Genomic DNA, 19,186 nt, shown 5'->3' on the forward strand with positions numbered 1-19,186 from the left:
CAGCAGTTTGTGAGAATTAACCTGACTCTGGGAATCGGAGCTTACACAGCCAGCCCACCTGCCGCTACCTGTAGCCATTGCTTGACCTGCACATCGAGGGCAGAGTGTCAGATGTAGGACTGGATCAACCTTGAGCTGTGGTTCTGAGCCTTCTTTGATAGGGCTGTCCACCATTCCACCTTTCTTGCCATATTTGGGTGATATGTGGTGGTGAGCTTTACTATGTTTATGTGGACAGCTCTTGCACTCCATTGGTTTTTGTTTTCAGGTTGGATGATGATACTTGAACTCCAACAGGCAAGAAATTTCCAACAGACTTCCAGAAAACCAGCCATTCAAATGTATTAAATATTATACATGCTCAAATCAAGACATGTTATGCCATTAGTTAGACAAGATGGAATGCCAATTTTCTTTCTTAGCCTGATGCACTGTGAAAAGTGAGTAGTTGAGGGACAGACTGTTGTGTGGCAGCAGTATCTGATGCACCAAGTACATAGGAGTTGACCTTAATTATCAAATAGCAAAGTTTTGGGAAGATTTCAAATGATGGTTCTTTTACATCATTATGAAGAGTCGAGAATGGGAAAATTACAACAAATAGATAACTGGATACGTGTTTTTTTTTCATTCATTCTCTGGATGTGGGCATCGCTGGCAAGGCTGGCATTTATTACCCATCCCTAGTTGCCCTTGAGAAGGTGGTGGTGGGCTGCCGCCTTAAACCGCTGAGTAGTGGGTTTTGATACAACTGAGTGGCTCCTGGGCCACTTCAGAGGGCAGTTAAGAGTCAACCACCTTAGTATAAGAACATAAGAGATAGAAGTAGGCCATTTGGCCCTTCGAGCCTGCTCCGCCATTCACTGAGATCATGGCTGATCTGATTCTGGCCTCAACTCCACTTTCCCGCCCTTTCCCCATATCCTTTGACTCCGTTGCTGATCAAAAATTTGTCTAACTCAGCCTTGAATGTATTCAATGACTCAGCCTCCACCACTTTTTGGGGCAAAGAATTCCAAAGATTCACCACCCTCTGAGAGAAGAAATTTCTGCTCATCTGTCTTAAAAGGGCGACCCCTTATTCTGAGATTATGCCCCCTAGTTCTAGTTTGCCTCATGAGGGATAACATCCTCTCCGCATTTACCCTGTAAAGCCCCCACACTACCGTAATTATACCCATTCTAACTTTTGGTTGGAGGACTAAGGAGGCCACATGGAATAGAGGAGCAAAGGGATCTAGGGATGCAGATACACAAATCATTAAAAGTAGCGACACAGGTTAATAAGGCCATAAAAAAGGCAAATCAAGCACTGGGGTTCACTTCTAGAGGGACAGAATTGAAAAGCAAAGAAGTTATGTTAAACGTGTATAGAACCTTGGTTAGACCATACGTGGAATATTGCGCATAGTTCTGGTCTCCATATTATAGAAAGGATATAGAGGCACTGGAGAAGGTGCTAAAAAGATTCACAAGGATGATACCAGAACTGAGAAGGTATCAGGAAAGGCTAAACAGGCTGGGGCTCTTTTCTCTAGAAAAGAGAAGGCTGAGGGGTGACCTGATCGAGGTCTTTAAGATAATGAAAGGGTTTGATAGGGTAGACGTAGTGAAAATGTTTCCACTTGTGGGGGAGTCCAAAACTAGAGGTCATAAATATAAAATAGTCGCTAATGAATCCAATATGGAATTCAGGAGAAACTTCTTTACCCAAAGGGTGGTAAGAATGTGGAACGCGCTATCATAAGGAGTAATTGAGGCAAATAGCATAGATACATTTATGGGGAAGCTAGATAAGCACGAGGGAGAAAGGAATAGAAGGATATCCTGATAGGGTAAGATGAAGTAGGAAGGGAGGAGGCTCGTATGGAGCATAAACGCCGGCATAGACCAGTTGGGCCGAATGGCCTGTTTCTGTGCTGTAGTTTCGATGTAACTCGATGTATGTATTTTTAAAAAAATTGCTATGAGCACAGAATAGGCTGAGAGATCAGTCTATTGCCCCCTTTAGCACAGGTCCATTGTCTGTGAACAGGGTTATGTACACTGTTAATGCACCAAAGACTGGTAGTTCTCAGATTGTTTTGCAAACAGTAGCATATGTTAATAAACCACATGTTTATTGAAGGAACAGTGAAACCAAATAATGAAATGCTGACTTGCACCCACCCGAAGCAGGAGAAGATTTTTCCTGTCCACAGATTATTGCATAGCAACAACACCACCCCTGCTTATCCTGTTACAGATAGGAGCTTTAATTTCCAGCTGCAGAATGATATTTTTTAAAAATTCCACTGGTGTTGACTTTTCTTATTTTACCTATCTTCATTGCACATTAAAATCCCATCATGGAACAGTCGTAAAACCAGAAATTATAATAGGGAGTAGCAATTCACTGCTTCAAAGGCCTGTCTCAAACGAGCATAAGTGAGGTGAGCATAAGGCCATGTTCAATGATAATAGTCTTATCACCTTGAGCGTTACAAATTTGTACCTTGAACAAACATTAGCATCGAAATGGCTGTATAGTCAGCTCTAGTATAGTTGGTCTGACGGCTCTACACCTGCATTTTTTTCAGAGCGGGCTGTTCACTATTGTTCCAGGAAGTGACCCTGCCTCGTACAGCTACCCCTCGCTTTAAGGGTAAAACAGGAATGGAAATTCATAGCAGCTCTGATAGCTGAGATGAGCAGAATATGTGCACGGGTTATTGAGTTTCAAATGTTAGAAGCTTACTTGCCTACTTGTTTTCACCATCTGTCAGATTCTCACTGTGACTCTACACGCAAAACAACTTGCATTTATATAGTGCCTTTCATGTAGGAAAAGAACTTCCGAAGGTGTAAGGAAAAAAATGGATGCTGAGCCAAAGGAGAAGAGATTAGAAGGGGTAACCAAAAGCTTGGCCAATGAGATAGGATTTAAAGGGCAGGGGATTTTAAGGAGGAGAGGGTGGTGGGGAGACGAAGGGGATTAGGAAAGGATTTCCAGAGTGTGAGGCCAATGGTGGGGCAGAGGGAGAGGAAGATGTGCAAGATGCTAGAATCAGAGGAATATTGAGTTTGGGGGTGGGGGGAGGTTGTAGAGCTGGAGGAGGTTACAGAGATAGGGAGGGGCGAGGCCAAGGAGGGAATTGAACATGAGGATGAGAACTTTAAATTTGAGATGTTGGGGGTATTGGGAGCCAGTGTAGGTCAGGGGTGATTGGTGAACAGGACTTGGTGCCAGTTAGGAAGTGGGCAGCAGAGTTTTGGATGAGCTGAAGTTCACAGAGGGTGGAGGATGGGTGCAACAGCAGATTGGCTGAGGTAGGTTCAATTTTAAAAAGCAATCAGTTGCATCAGGGAAATCAGCAAAAATGCTTTTTATGACCTCAGGACATCCCAAAGCGCTTTACAACCAATGAAGTACTTTTGAAGTGTAGTCACTGTTGTAATGTAGGAAATGCAGCAGCCAATTTGTGAATAGCAAGGTCCCACAAACAGGAATGAGATAATGACTAAATAACCTGTTTTAGTGATATTGGTTGGTGGATAAACGTTGGCCAGGACACCAGGGAGAACTTCTCTGCTCTTCGAATAGTGCAATGGGACCTTTTATGTCCCCCTGAGAGCACCTCAGTTTAATGTCTCATCCAAAGGCCAGCATCTCCAACAGTGCAGCACTCCCTCAGTACTTCACTGACGTATCAGCCTAGATTGTGTATGTGCTGGAGCCTCTGGAATGGGACTTGAACCCACAGCCTTCTGACTCAGAGGCGAGAGTGCTACCAACTGACCCACGGCTGACACAGTACTGAGGAGTAAATTAGACAATAAATTGGTAATATAATAGGGGAGAAAATATTAATCAATATTTGTAACTGAACTGACTACCAGAGCACCCAGATTTCTGCTGGGATCTCTGCTGATTGCAGTATTTGTAAGTAATCTTGATGGAGGTGTACATAATGGAAAAGCCAAGGATCCAGGGAAGAGATGAAAAGGAAAGAGACTATTCAAGATTTACCAACTGGGCAGATGAATCATAACTGGAACTTAACATTGTAAAATATCAGGTAATAGATATTTGTACTATAATGGGAAATATGACTATAAAGTGACAGGGTGTATCATTAGATAATGTAAGTTAGGAATGTGTCATCGCAATGTAGAGAAGCAGTTACAATGGCAAATAAAATGTTGGGAGTGCATAAGATTCAAAGAATGCAAGTCCCAAGAAGTGATTCTGATGTTACATAAAGCACAAGTGAGCTCACAGACAGAGTATACGCTCATCTGTGATCCCCGGAGTTAATAAAATAAAAGTAAACAGTAGGAAGGATTCAGAGAAGGGGAAAAACGTTGATTCCGGAGTCAGATCATTACGCCTTGTGAAGAGAGGCCCATGAAGGCAAATCTATTCTCTGTTTGCATAATGACCATTAAGGACAGAACTCGGCCCCGTCTGCCCAATCAGGTGGACGTAGAAGATCTCATGGCACTATTCGCAGAAGTGCAGGGGAAGGTCTCCCTGGCATCCTGGCCAATATTTATCCCTCAACCAACGTCACTAAAATCACATTGCTGTTTGTGGGACCTTGCTGTGCCAACATGCCTTTGAAGCAGTGAACTGTAATTCCCTATTACAACCGTGACCACGCTTCAAAAGTACATCATTGGTTGTGAAGTGCTTTGGGATGTCCTAAGGTCATGAAAGGCGCTATACAAATGCATCAAATGTCCTTCCGTTAGTAACCCAAGGCATAATTTCACCACCAATGTTTCCAACACGTTCCCTATTAGAACATTGCAGTGTAGGAGCCCAGTATGCTGTCATATGCTTGTGGATGTTAACAATTTTTTAAAATGTAATTTTAACTGTGGTTTATAACGTTTTAATAGGTGCTCTATCTGATTACTGCAATGAAGCAGCTCAGTATTCAGATGCTATAATTTCTCCCAACCTAAAGACGACCAAAATTCTGCGAGTTCCTCCAGCACTTTCAATGTCCAAATGTATATCAACCTGTTGCGACTTTTCTGGCTGTGACTTGGCATGGATGTTTGAGGGCCGCTGTTACATTATAAACTGCCAGCGCAAGAGTGAGTGCGAGCCAAAGAAGACCAGCACCGTGGAATCTTACTTGACCTTTGTGCAGAGGTCATCATCTCAGAGGCCAAGCTTGCAGAAAGCCCATTATAAAGGCAGAGGGCAATTCATGGGGATACGAGAGTCGATGTCAATTGAGGGGGACGGTAACCTGGAGGATCTGTATGGTGAAGATCTCAACCTTGATGGTCCTATAGCGGCAGACTACACAGGTGATTACAAGGAAGTGCCCATTGCTGATGGGAATTCGGGAGGTTCCAGCAAGGACCAGGAGCAGTTGCATGGCTCACAAGACTGGCAGCTGTGGGACCCTAAATATGATCTCGATCTGTCTTCGGTGAAAGCTAGTGGGGTCAGTGAAGATGAGGAGGAGGATAAGCCTGCTGCAATTCAAAGCGGAGCCCCTTCAGAAGCTAGCCTTCCGGTTAATGGATCTCAGCGGGAAGTGTGGCCTGATGAAACGAAGCAAGCGGCAAACAATATTATGACGTTGCTCCCTTTGGAGAGAGTGAGTAAAGGAAATCTACAGCACAATTCAAATGAAACCAGCTCCAGTGTCCAAGAGGTACTTTTAAATATCTTGCTGCTGTTACAGGTTTTTTTAAAACAGTTTTCTTCTCTTAAGGTATTTTCTCCCCATCCCCTTTCTTTGGTTTTCAATGTTGTGCACCAACAGCTGCAGAGACACCCAGTGGGCAACCAGCTGCTAGGTCTAAACCAAAGCTGCCAGGGGTGCACAAGAGCAGCTGAGGGGAGAGGTGGGTAGGACGTGGGGGCATGTGACCCTTCCATTTCTCCTGCCTTCCTTTAGGGATATCCCTCAACACAGCTGAAACTGGAAAGTCAGCATTTGGAGATTTTCAGGCAGGAGCCTGAGCAATGTGCTTAGGATAGAGCATAATATCAGCAATAACCCACTGTAGAATGCTTTTAAATAATAATGTGTTGAATTAGAAGTATAAAAGAGATGTAGTATAACGGATCTACTTTCACTATAGGGCATCCAGGCTCTAAATCGCTGTTGTAGTCATTTGAAACTGGATCTCGACTATACTTCAGCAGTGCCACTTTTACGGTGGCAAAATTAAAACACAACCCACTGGAGCACTGACGCACAGTGCAATTGAGAAAAAAGGATCACAGGCTCAAGTCTCTACTTCATTGAGCTCCTGATCTCAGTCCATTGCGTAGGGAGGTGCCAGGAAACAGATAAGTGCTCCCTACTGAGCTGTGGTAAAATTAAAAGGGGCGTTCGCATCAGGCCACTCTCTGGGCCTGGCCAAGGATGGCATTGGGCAGCGGCTTGGGAGCAGGCCAGCTGTCCAGCCAGTTGGTTGCAAACAGCACGTGACTGGGGCAGAATCTGAGATGGAGAAAGGTGTAAAAGACAGCATGTGTCCATCATTTAAATTTTTTAAAATCAATTTCCCCCACCCCCCCAACATTGATTATGGCTGCTATTTTGGTTATTGTATTATAGGACATTGCACATTGGCTTCACCAATGAATTGGGTATAACATATTAACTGTGGATTGTGCTTCAGATATTGCATCACTTCTACTTGTGTTACTAAAAGCAGAAGATTTGCTAAATGCCACTTGAAGAATTAGCCGTGCACTCTGCTAAATATTATTAAACATTTGAAGATTTTCATTCTGATTCCTTCATAAATTTGGGTAACTTCAAAATATCAAGCGGCTTTTATTTGATTTTTTTTCCACATTTTTTTCCATCCCTTTCTCTCCTGAGGGAGTTGACTGTTTGCTGGGGTATGGTTCCATAGGAGACAGCTGCTTAGTAAACGGGTCATTTTCAGGTTGGCAGGCTGTAACTAATGGAGTGCCGCAAGGATCGGTGCTTGGGCCTCAGCTATTTACAATCTATATTATTGACTTAGATGAAGGGACCGAGTAATGTATCCAAGTTTGCTGATGATACAAAGCTAGGTGGGAAAGTAAGCTGTGAGGAGGACACAGAGTCTGCAAAGGGGATATAGACAGTAAGTGAGCGGGCAAGAAGGTGACAGATGGAGTATAATGTGGGGAAACGTGAGGTTATTCACTTTGGTAGGAAGAATAGAAAAACTGAATATTTTTTAAATGGTGAGAAACTATTAAATGTTGGCATTCAGAAAGATTTGGGTGTTCTTGTATACGGAACACTGAAAGTTAACATGCAGGTACAGCAAGCAATTAGGAAGGCAAATAGTATGTTGGCCGTTATTGCAAGGACATTGGGGTACTAGAGTAAGGAAGCCTTGTTACAATTGTACAGGGCTTTGGTGAGACCACACCTGGAGTAATATGTACAATTTTGGTCTCCTTACCCAAGGAAGGATATATTTGCCTCAGAGGCAGTGCAACGAAGGTTCACTAGATTAATTCCTGGGATGAGAGGGTTGTCCTATAAGGAGAGATTGAGTAAAATGGGCCTATATTCTCTGGAGCTTAGAAGAATGAGAGGTTATCTCATTGAAACGTATAAAATTCTTAGAGGGCTCGAAAGGGTAGATGCTGAGAGGCTGTTTCCCAAAGGCAGGAGAGTCTAGAACTAGGGGGCATAGTCTCAGGATAAGGGGTCGGCCATTTAAGAATGAGATGAGGAGCAATTTCTTCAACGAGGGTTGTGAATATCTGGAATTCTCTACCTCAGAGGGTTGTGGATGTTGAGTCGTTGAGTATTTTCAAGACTGAGATTGATCGATTTTTAGACACTAAGGGAATCAAGGGATATGGGGATTAGGCAGGAAAGTGGAGTTGAGGTCAAAGATCAGCCATGATCTTATTGAATGGCGGAGCAGGCTCGAGGGGCCGTATGGCCTACTCCTGCTCCTATTTCTTATGTTCTTATGTTAATGATACCTCACCCAAATGGCCATTATTAATATGTGAGCAGAGTCTCTGCAAGCCAAGCCCGATCTAATCCTCCGCCCCCCGATATCCCCCCACACGACCTTCCAGCATGGGACGCTGGTAGCGCTCAGGAGCGGGAGACTTGGCTGATCTTCCCCTCCCTAATCTGGATGCACTGAGGCCAATTGTAGTAGGTCTACTGCCCTAGTTAAGATTAGCAATCTCCGCACAGGCCAAGGATCAAACCTGGGACCTTCCTGACCTGCATGGACTGCTCTACTTACTGGATAAACTCACTGAGCCACTAGAGAGTCTATTTGATTATTTTTAATAGAATCTGGGTGCAATGCTCTTCTAAATATCATGACATTTTATGTGGGGTTAATACAGAGCACAAAATGACTCAACGGACAGTTTCAATACCATTACTGGCTCTGGATTAATAGAAGCAGTAATGGTATTGCAGATAAATGACTATCCAATTCTAATTAAGATTAGAACCATGATTATTGGATATATGAATAAAACCCACTGTGGTACTTTTACCAAGACCTTGTCATATGCAAATATATAGAAATCCAATACTGTAAATGGATAACAGCTCCAAAGCTGGCGTCCTGAATTATAAACAGCAAATGATGGAAAAACACAGTAGGTCAGTCGGCTATAAAGAGAAGAGACTTGTTGATGTTTCAGGTGAAAACCTTTCATCAGAATAAAAGCAACATTTTTTATAGTGCCTTTAATATAAAAGCCCCAGTTACATCGAGTCTATAGCACAGAAACAAGCCACTCAGCCCAACTGGTCTATGCCAGCGCTTATATTGCACATGAGCCTCCTCCCTCCCTACTTCATCTAACCCTATCAGCATATTCTTCTATTTCTTTTTTCCCTCATGTTATATTTTGCTTCCCCTTAAATGCATCTATGCTATTCACCTCAACTACTCCATGTGGTAGCGAGTTCCACATTCTCACCACTCTCTGGGTAAAGAAGTTTCTCCTGAATTCCCTATTGGATTTATTAGTGACTATCTTATATTTATGACCTGATGTATGGTGTTTATTTAAGTAATGTGATTTCAAATGCCCAGAAATGCATGCAATGGGGAAGAGAGCACTCTGGCAGTGACGGAAGCCAAGAAATCAACCAGTCACATCCTAGGTTTAACAGTCCCTTTTAACATTCAAATGAGTTAATCCAATGCCAGTTTTTCTTCTCACTAAAAAGCTTTTGGCATTTATTACCAGCAATAGTCATAAAATGGTGGATGCAAGAATAATGGATACCAAACCAAGAAGGGAGAGGTTAAGAGGGATGACAAAAGACATGGGTCTTGAGGTTTCTAAAGGTGGCAGGAGAGAGAGTGCAGAGGCGGAGAGGTTTAAAGAGGAACTTCCAAAGACCAGGGCCGAGGTTACTGAATACTCTGCTATCAATGCTGCAGTAAAACAATCGGGGTTGGGGGGGTGGTGGTGTAGAGGGGGGTGCACCCAGGCTAAATGGAAAGGAACTGAGTGTTCAGGACGGGGTCAGGGGCCAGAGGAGATCACAGACATGAGGTGGAGAAAGGCCAGGCTGGGATTTGTAGACGAGGGAAAGGGTTTTGAATTTGATTCATCGGGACACGGGATCCAGCGTTGGTCAGTGAGGGTAGTGGTGATGGGCGAGGGCAATTTAGAGCGAGACAAGATACAAGCGGTAGTGCTTTGGTCAAGTTTGAGAATGTGAAGAATGGGAAGCCAGGAAGTAGTGTGTTAGAGTAGCGAAGTCTGGAAGTAACAAAGACACCTTATCAGCGTAGGAACAGGGCGGGCAATGTTACGGAGGTGGAAGTATGCGATCTTTGTAATAGATGAGATGTGGTGTTTACAAGGTCAAACAGGACAGCAAGTTTATGAAAGGTCACATTTAGCGACTGGAAATGGGTAGGAATCAGTGGCAAGTGAGTGGAATTTGTGTGCAGGGGCTGAGGACAGTTGTTTTCATCTGCCGGATTTTGAGCTGGAGGAAGTTGTGACTCATACAAGGCTTGATGACTGACAAGCCGTCTGACAGTGCAAAGGCAGAGAAGGGAGGTGGTGGAGAGGCAGTATTGGGTATTATCAGCGTACATGTGAAAGTTCACCTGAAAATAATGTTGCCAAAGGGCAGCGAATAGATAACAAGAGGAGGAGGCCAGGGGCGGATCCTTTGGGGGACCTCAGAGGTCACAGTGAAGAGAAGCCATTGCTGGAGATGTGTTGATTGTGTTCAGATGGGTAGGAATGGAATCATGCAAGGGCAGCCTCATAGAGCTGAACGACAGGAGAGGCTTTGGAGGAGGAAGGCATGGTTAACTATATTGAATGCTGTAGGGTGGCCGAGGTGAATCAAGAGGGATGTAGCAGCATAGTCACGGTGGATGCCATTTGTGACTTTGGCTTGGACCTTTTCCGCGCTGTGGGAAGGCCAGAGGTAGATTGGAAGGATTCAAACAGGGAGAGATGGGCACGGAGCATTTTAGGTAAAAGACTTTTAGTTGCAGAGCTGACAACACTGCACACCTGCATTTGAAGATCTCTCTATTGCAGGACACATTACCTATCAATGCCATATCAACCAGGAGGTACAACAGAGTAACATCCACCTATGTAAATAAGAGCATTTTACTCAAAAGTGTTCTTGATCCAGAACAGACGGTGTGAAAAGTTCCATGTCTTGCAGTAGCAAGCACCAAGACGTAATATTGATACTGAAAGAAAATGGAAACTTATTTCATGAGTCATAGTACTTGAGTCATCCTCAAAAGCTGTTTTCTACAATCTTATTTTTTCTGTGAGAAAGCAGTGCTTCTTCCTACAATGTTTTTCCACAAACAATTTGCGTTTTTCATCCCTTTTCCAGGAATACATGTTTCCCTTAAATTCAACGCATGCCGAACCAATGACTGCAACACCTAGTGGAGAAACAAACAGCTTTGTATCCGCACTTCAGGAGAAGACAGGAGAAGGTGTCCAAATTGTAACTCCCAGTAATGAGAGTTCACCCGCTTCACGGCCCACTGCCACAGAAGCATCGACAGTGTCTGCAGTCGCTAAGCAACGAGGTACTGTGCTGTTTTCCTAATTCAGCTGAAAAGATGAAGTATTATCATAGTGCTGAGTTTGTAATGCCCTTCGTTCAAACTCAAATTATACTCTTCATTTGGTCACATAGTCACTGTAACACAGAATGGTGGTTTCTTAGCAGCAAGTTGCAAGTTTCATAGAATCTTACAGCATCAAAGGAGGCCATTCGGCCCATCGTGCCTGTGCCAGCTCTTTGAGAGAGCTATCCAATTAGTACCACTCCCATGTTCTTTCCCTCGTGGCCCTGCAAATTTTTCCTTTTCGAGTACATATCCAATTCCCTTTTGGAAGTTACTATTGAATCTGCTTCCACCACCCTCTCAGGCAGGGCGTTCCAGATCATAACTCGCTGCGTAACAAAATTTCTCCTCATCTCCCCTCTGGTTCTTTTGCCAATTACCTTAAATCTGTGTCCTCTGGTTACTGACCCACATTATGTGCTGATGTCTCTGCAGTGGGGCTTGAACCCATGATCTTCTGACTCGGAGGCAAGAATGTTACCACTGAGTCAAGCTGATACTTGTGAAGTGCTATACACAGTATGAAGTGTTATTTTAAAGAAGGGAACCACAAACCTTTTACTGTTGCTAGTTCCTCACACATTTTCCCCAGTGAACTAAATGAGATAAAATACTTGATTTTTTTTTATATATATAGTGCAGGAAACTACTAGGTCTCCAAAGATTTGGGTCAGGAATTAATGATTCGGAGATGGGTTTTTAATAACTTGGAACTTTTAGGAGGAAGGAAACACTACAGGAGGCTTTGAGGTCCTGGGAAGGAATCAATTGGAATGTACTGAGCCTTCATTTCAACACAAGCAGGGATGTAGAGAGGAGGAAGAGTGTGTAGGTAGTGTGATCGGAGCTTGACAAGAATAACGGAGGAACCACTGTAGCTTGGGTTAAATTCGAATGGTTGCAATGGAGAGAAATTTGATTGATTAGAGGTCAGGGATGTGAAACAAAGATTGTCTTTTAGATGATAAATGGTTATACTTACGTTTTTGTATACTTTGCAGCCTAGGGCAACGCCTCTCATTCCATTCATTAATGTTGCTTAGGTGATTTCAGTGGAGATAAATTCAGGCTGGTGTTAGAGTTCTGCATTTAAAGCAATCTTGCCAAAACTTGATTCTCAAAGGGAGTCCCTATTCAAAAAAAAAAAGAAAGAATGTGCATTTTTTATATCGCACCTTTCACAACCTCACGACGTCCCAAAGTGTTTTATAGCTAATGAAGTACTTTTTGAAAGGGAAATAGTGTTTGACAAATTTATTAAAGTTTTTTGAGGATGTAACTAGCAGGGTCGATAAAGGGGGACCAGTGGATGTAGTATATTTGGATTTTCAAAAGGCATTCGATAAGGTGCCACATTAAAGGTTGTTACACAAGGTAAGGGCTCATGGGGTTGGGGGTAATAACATGGATAGAGGATTGGTTAACGGACAGAAAACAGAGAGTAGGGATAAATGGGTCATTCTCAGGTCGGCAGGCTAAAACAAGTGGGGTGCCGCAAGGATCAGTGCTTGGGCCTCAGCTATTTACAATCTATATTAATGACTTAGATGAAGGGATCGAGTGTAAACTAACCAAGTTTGCTGATGATACAAAGCTAGGTGGGAAAGTAAGCTGTGAGGAGGGGACAGAGTCTGCAAAGGGGATATAAACAGGTTAAGTGAGTGGGCACGAAAGTGGCAGATGGAGTATAATGTGGGGAAATGTGAGGTTATTCACTTTGGTAGGAAGAATAGAAAAACCGAATATTTTTTAAATGGTGAGAAACTATTAAATGTTGGTGTTCTCATACAAGAAACACAAAAAGTTAGTATGCAGGTACAGCAGGCAATTAGGAAAGCAAATAGCATGTTGGCCTTTATTGCAAGGGGGTTGGAGTACAAGAGTAAGGAAGTCTTACTACAGTTGTACAGGGTTTTAGTGAGACCTCACCTGGAGTGCTGCGTATAGTTTTGGTTTCCTTATTTAAGCAAGGATATACTTGCCTTGGAGGTGGTGCAACAAAGGTTCACTAGATTAATTCCTGGGATGAGAGGGTTGTCCTGTGAAGAGAGGTTGAGTGAATGTGCCTATACTCTGGAGTTTAGGAAAATGAGAGGTGATCTCATTGAAACATATAAGATTATGAGAGGGCTTGACAGGGTAGATGCTGAGAGGTTGTATCCCATGACTGGAGAGTCTAGAACTAGTGGGCATAGTTGCAGGATAAGAGGTCAGTCATTCAAGACTGAGATGGGGAGGAATTTCTTCACGCAGAGGGTTGAGAATCTTTGGAATTCTTTACCCCAGAGGGTCATGGATGATGAGTCATTGAATATATTCAAGGCTGAGATGGATAGATTTTTGGACTGTAAGGGAATCAAGGGATATGGGGATCGGACAGGAAAGTGGAATTAGGGTTGAAGATCCCTGATTCTGATTGAATGGCGGAGCAGGCTCGAGGGGCCGTATGGCCTACTCCTGCTCCTATTTCTTATGTTCTTGAAGTGTGGTCACCGTTGTAATGTAGGAAATGCAGCAGCTAATTTGCACACAGCAAGGTCCAACAAACAGCATTGAGATAACGACAAGATAAGCTGTTTGAGTGATTTTGGTTGAGGGATAAATATTGGCCAGAACTCATGTAGTATTAAAAAACGGGAGACTCAACGTAGTGCTGAGCTTGATTCACGGAGCCTTTTGGCTCCATTGGCTACCTCTGGACTCGAGCTTGGGCTCTACGTCAGAACTCCGTTTGACAATCATTCATGTCAGCAAAGCTGTCAAGGTTAATACTACTGGAACAGAATAAATGCCCATTTTAAAATGGCACTGATTTAAGAATCTAATCTTTCAACCATTAAATTTACTGTGGGCTTTGAGTTATAATTTGATAAACAGAGCCTACTACCATTGGCAATACTTAGAATTTAATCACTTGTAATTAAACTATTTTCACTCTTTGAAAGGCTCACAATTTATACATATAAAGCTGAATTTTCCCGCAGTTACACAAATGACATCAGTTATCACAGTTGAAATCTGTTCTGATAGCAAAATTCAGCAGCTTAGGGACAGCTAGCACTCTGTCATAATTGCATCAAAGTTTTAAACATTTCATTAATACTCTTTATTATTTTAAATCTACATGGTAGACAATTTGTTTCTTGTGAACTCAATTCTTGTTTACAGAAAATGATTTCACAAGCTGGCTGCTGCTTCTGAAGCTTAACAGTAACACATTTGTTCTCTTTTGTACTGCCAGGTAGAGTTCTGCTGCATTTAGATAATTTTATACTTTGGACTATTTTCTAAATGATGAGAAACTAGGAACTGTGGAGGAGCAAAAGGATTTGGTACACAAATCACTAAAAGCTGGTTGACGGGAACAAAAAGTAATCAAAAAGGCGAATGGAGCGTTGGCATTTTTCTCAAGGGGGCTGGAATACAAAGGGGAGTAGTGCATTTAGTTTTATAGGGTGTGTTTTTTGTGATTCCCATTTTAGAGCAAGACTCAAAAACAATTTGAGTAAGAGACAAAAGCATTGTTTGTAATAGCAAATTCTGAAGCATGTGTTTTCTTAGGGTCTTGTACCAATGGGTGTTTACAAAAACATTGCCCTCCTTTATTTCAGATGGCAGTAGATACTGTGAAACAATTTGTTTTATGCCATAAACAGCTATTTTATTAATTAGGAACTATTTATGCTTGATAAATGTGAGTAGCTTATTGAGTCATACCGAAGTATGGTAGTGTAGCAGTTATGTTACTGGACTAGTAATTCAGAAGCCTGGACTAATAATCCAGAAAACGTGAGTTCAAATCCCACCAGGGCAGTTTGCAAATTTGAGTTCAGTTTAAAATAATATCAGTAAAAGTGGCCGTGGAGCTGTTGGATTGTTGTAAAAACCCAACTGGTTCACCAGTATTTTTTCGGGAAAGAAACCTGTGCTCCTTACCTGGTCTGACCCATATGTGACCCCAGTCCCACACCAACGTGGTTGATTTAACTGCCTTCGGAAGTGGCCTAGGAAGCCACTCAGTCCAGGGCAACTAGGGATGGGCAATAAATGCTGGCTTTGCCAGCGGCACCCACATTCTGAGAATTCAAAAAAAATGTCAATGGTATAATTGTGCTGCATTAAAAGTACTGCACTTTCTTATTACTGATTCCATTAGCATCAGTGAGACTGAGACCCATGATCTGACAGTAATGGTAAAAGTGAGCTGCAGTAGACCCTCCATTATTCACTGTATTGGCATGAGACAGAGACTGACGATAACAAACTGGCCAAAACCGTTATCGGGTAAAACTACAGATGAAATGTGGGAGGTGTTCAAAAAAAATTTTAGCTTAATACAGGATCAGTATACACCCCTTAGGGGCAAGAGCTCTACTTACCAAATAAAACATCCATGATCGACAAAAGAGGTGAGAGATAACATAAAACTAAAGGAAAGTGCAAAGAATAGTGTAGTTCCAGGGGAGCGAGAGAGATATCAAGGACAGCATAGGAAGGCAAAAAAGATAGTAAGAGCTGCAAAAAAGATAGTAAGAGCTGCAAAAAGGGAATATGGAAAGAAACTTGTGAGGGACATCAAGATTAACACAAAAGTTTTTACAATTATATTAGAAGAAAAAGGGTGGTCAAAGGTATTGTGGGCCCTTTAAAAACAAATGTGGGTGATATTGCAAATGAAAATAAGGAAATGGCAGACTTGTTGAATAATTACTTTGTGCCAGTCTTCATGGTAAAGAATACACCTGACATTCCAGGGCAACTAATAATGAATTAAGGACTGGAACTCACTAAAGTTAACGTAAGCAAGAAAACAATATTGGAAAAAATAATAGCACTAAAGACTCTCAAATCCCCAGAACCTGATGGTTTCCACCCCAGGGTTTTAAAGGAAGTAGGTGAGAAAATTGCAGATGCTTTAGCCATAATCTTTCAAAAATCTCTCTTGATTCAGGAATTGTCCCTTTTAGATTGGAAAATTGCAAATGTAACTCCAATATTTAAGAAAGGTGAGAGTGAGAAATGAGGAAATTATAGACCTGTTAGTCTAACATCTGTTGTGGGGAAGTTATTGGAATCTATAATTAAGGATTATAGATTATCACAAGAGTGACTGAGCACTTAGAGAAATTTGAGCTGATTAGAGAGAGCCAACATGGATTTGTAAAGGTTACGTCATGCCTAATGAACCTAATTGAAATTTTTGAGGAAGTAACTAAAGTAGTAGACAGGGGAATGTCTATGGATGTAGTTTATATGGACTTCCAGAAGGTATTCGATAAGGTTCCACATAAGAGACTGTTAGCTAAAATTAAAGCTCATGGAATTGAAGGCAAATTAGTGACCTGGTTAGGAAATTGGTTAGATGCTAGAAGCCAGAGAGTAGGGATAATGGATATGTACTCGAGTTGGAAGGAAGTGACTAGTGGTGTCCCACAAGGATCTGTGCTGGGGTCTCAACTATTCACTATATTTATTAATTACTTAAATAACACAATAGAGAGCTGTATATCCAAGTTCGCCGATGACACAAGGGTTGGTGGCATAGTAAGAAGTGTAGACGGGAGCATAAAATTACAATGAGGCAATGATAGATTAAGTGAGTGGGCAAAACTGTGGCAGTTTGATTTCAATGCAGGTAAGTGTGAGGTCATCCAATTTGGACCAAAAAAGAATAGATCTGAGTATTTTTTTTAAATGGTGAAAAACTCGGAACAGTGGAGGTCCAAAGAGATTTAGGGGTCCATGTGCACAGATCACTAAAATGTAATGGTCAGGTACAAAAAAGTAATCAGAAAGGCTAATTGAATGTTAGCCTTTATATCTAGAGGGCTAGAATATAAATGGGAGGAACTTTTGCTACAGCTATACAAAGCCCTGGTAAGACCACATCTGGAGTACTGTGTACAGTTCTGGGCACCACACCTTAGAAAGGATATATTGGCCTTGGAAGGAGTGCAGTGTAGATTCACCAGAATGTTACCAGGGATCCAAGGGTTAGATTATGAGGTGAGATTACATAAACTAGGCTTGTATTCACTGGAACATAGAAGGTTAATGGGTGATTTGATTGAGGTTTTCAGAATTTTGAAAGAAACTGATGGGGTAGATAGAGAGAAACTTTTTCCGCTAGTGGGGGAGTCTCGGACAAGGGGACATAACCTTAAAATCAGAGCCAGGCCATTCTGGAGAGAAGTTAGGAAACACTTCTTCACACAAAGGGTGGTAGAAGTGTGGAGCTCTTTCCCATAAAAAGCAATAAATGCTAGCTCAATTAATAATTTTAAATCTGAGATGGATAGATTTTTGCTAGCCAAGGGCATTAAGGGATATGGAGCCAAGGTGGGTGAATGGAGTTAGGGTACAAATCAGCCATGATCTCATTGAATGGTGGAACAGGCTCGAGGGGCTGAATGGCCTACTTCTGTTCCTATGTAATGAAGAGGATCTCGTTGGTGGATAATCAAGAGTCCCAAATTTTGGTTTTACACAACTGTTTGAGCAATATGCTAGGCCCAGGCATGAAGCCAAGTGCAATACAGATTTAAAAAAAAAAGAAGCATTATGTAGTTTCATTGTCTTGTCCAAGGCTTTCTCCTATGACAATTCTGGCAGATAATCTAGGTGCAGATAATAGAAGTTTCATTGTACTGACAAGATTGTAAACTTTCACCACCTTTCCAGTGGAGATTGGGCGATGGCCTCAAATCAAAGGGGTTGGTGTATCAGTAATGGCAGCCTGCCATCCAGCTTTCATCTTTGCTTGTTATTTGCAACAAGGAGTGGGTGGATAGAAGCAGGTCTGAACCTTATCACGGTTGTCACATTCACATCATTTACTGCCCCTTCACTGAATGTAACAATGTTCTGTTAACAGTAGAATAAGAATGCAACTGTATGCTTCCACTTTAGAACAGAAATATGAGAAAAAGAGCACTGACTGACTTGCTCGATGAACAAACCAGCCATTATATTATTGTAAAACAAAAGCAAAATCCTGCGGATGCTGGAAATCTGAAATAAAAACAGAAAATGCTGGGAACACTCAGCAGGTCAGGCAGCATCTGTGGAGAGGGAAACAGTTAACGTTTCAGATCGATGACCTTTTGTCAGAACTGGAAGAAGTTAAAGATTTAACAGTTTTTAAGCAAGTACAGAGCCAGGGAAAAGGTGGGAGGGAGGAAAGAACAAAAGGGAAGATCTGATAGGGTGGAGGGCAGGAATGATTAAATGGCAAAGGGTTGATGGTGCAAGACAAGGAGGGTGGTAATGGGACAAGTAAAGAAACAAAAGATGGGCCCAGAGGAGATGTAAATGGTCAGAACAGAACCATTAGCAGCACCTGCTCTCCAAAAAAAAAATGGGAGCGGTGGTTAAGGTCTAAAGATGTTGACCTCAAAGTTGAGGCCGGAAGGCTCATTGAAAGATGAGGTGTTGTTCCTATTGTACTGGCTGGAGAAAATATAGTTGCTACAATGCGTAATATTTTACATATTGTTGCTGTGGGAAGTGCTGAGCAGAGGCTGTGTGCTTTTCAACAGGAATGAAAGGAAGAATTAAAATTGGATATCGTATAATTCTATTTTTGAAATCCTTAAGAATGCTGTAGGGAAGGACAGGATCGGAAAAGTTAGGATTGTGTGCTGGATTTACTGACGATTGGTTGTCTGGGGAGCACGGGTAGTTGAGCTGCCTTCAGAACCATTACCTGTGGAGATATTTATCCAATAGCAATGGTTGTAAGTTGGCAGTTTAGTCCGATATCTTTGTGTAGTTGTGGAGGGGGAAGAGAATCCAGCATATTTGTAGAACTCATCCATCCCCAGAAGAAAACAGATGAGTCAATGGATCTTGCAAAGTATTGTGGTCTCTGAGGAGGAAGAGGAGAAGTCAGTTATTAGAACGAAGAAGTAAAGCAGTTCTCTGCTGCATCATCCCCTGTAGCCCAAGACATTTTCCCTTTAAGGACAACGACGTGCATTTATATAGCGCCTTTAATGTAGCAAAATATCCCAAGGCACTTCACAGGAGCGTTATCAGATGACGATTGGCGTCGTGCCAAAAAAGGAGACATTGGGACAGGTGACCAAAAGCTTAGTCAAGGAGGTCGGTT

The 19,186-nt window shown here is 42.2% G+C and overlaps 1 protein-coding gene across 1 annotated transcript in view; it reads left to right on the forward strand.

Moving 5' to 3' along the window:
• Window positions 1-4,859: 4,859 nt before the first annotated feature.
• Window positions 4,860-19,186, forward strand: part of LOC137335943 (dyslexia-associated protein KIAA0319-like) — a gene marked incomplete at its 5' end in the record, with an annotated part of 88,573 nt that continues 74,246 nt past the window's right edge. The window contains 2 exons of the mRNA XM_068001456.1: window positions 4,860-5,657; window positions 10,833-11,034. Of these exons, the coding sequence (XP_067857557.1) occupies window positions 4,860-5,657; window positions 10,833-11,034 (1,000 nt within the window). The remainder of the gene's footprint in view (window positions 5,658-10,832; window positions 11,035-19,186) is intronic.

The sequence above is a fragment of the Heptranchias perlo genome, chromosome 2 (genome assembly GCF_035084215.1).
Source record: "Heptranchias perlo isolate sHepPer1 chromosome 2, sHepPer1.hap1, whole genome shotgun sequence".
NCBI classification, from domain to species: domain Eukaryota; kingdom Metazoa; phylum Chordata; class Chondrichthyes; order Hexanchiformes; family Hexanchidae; genus Heptranchias; species Heptranchias perlo.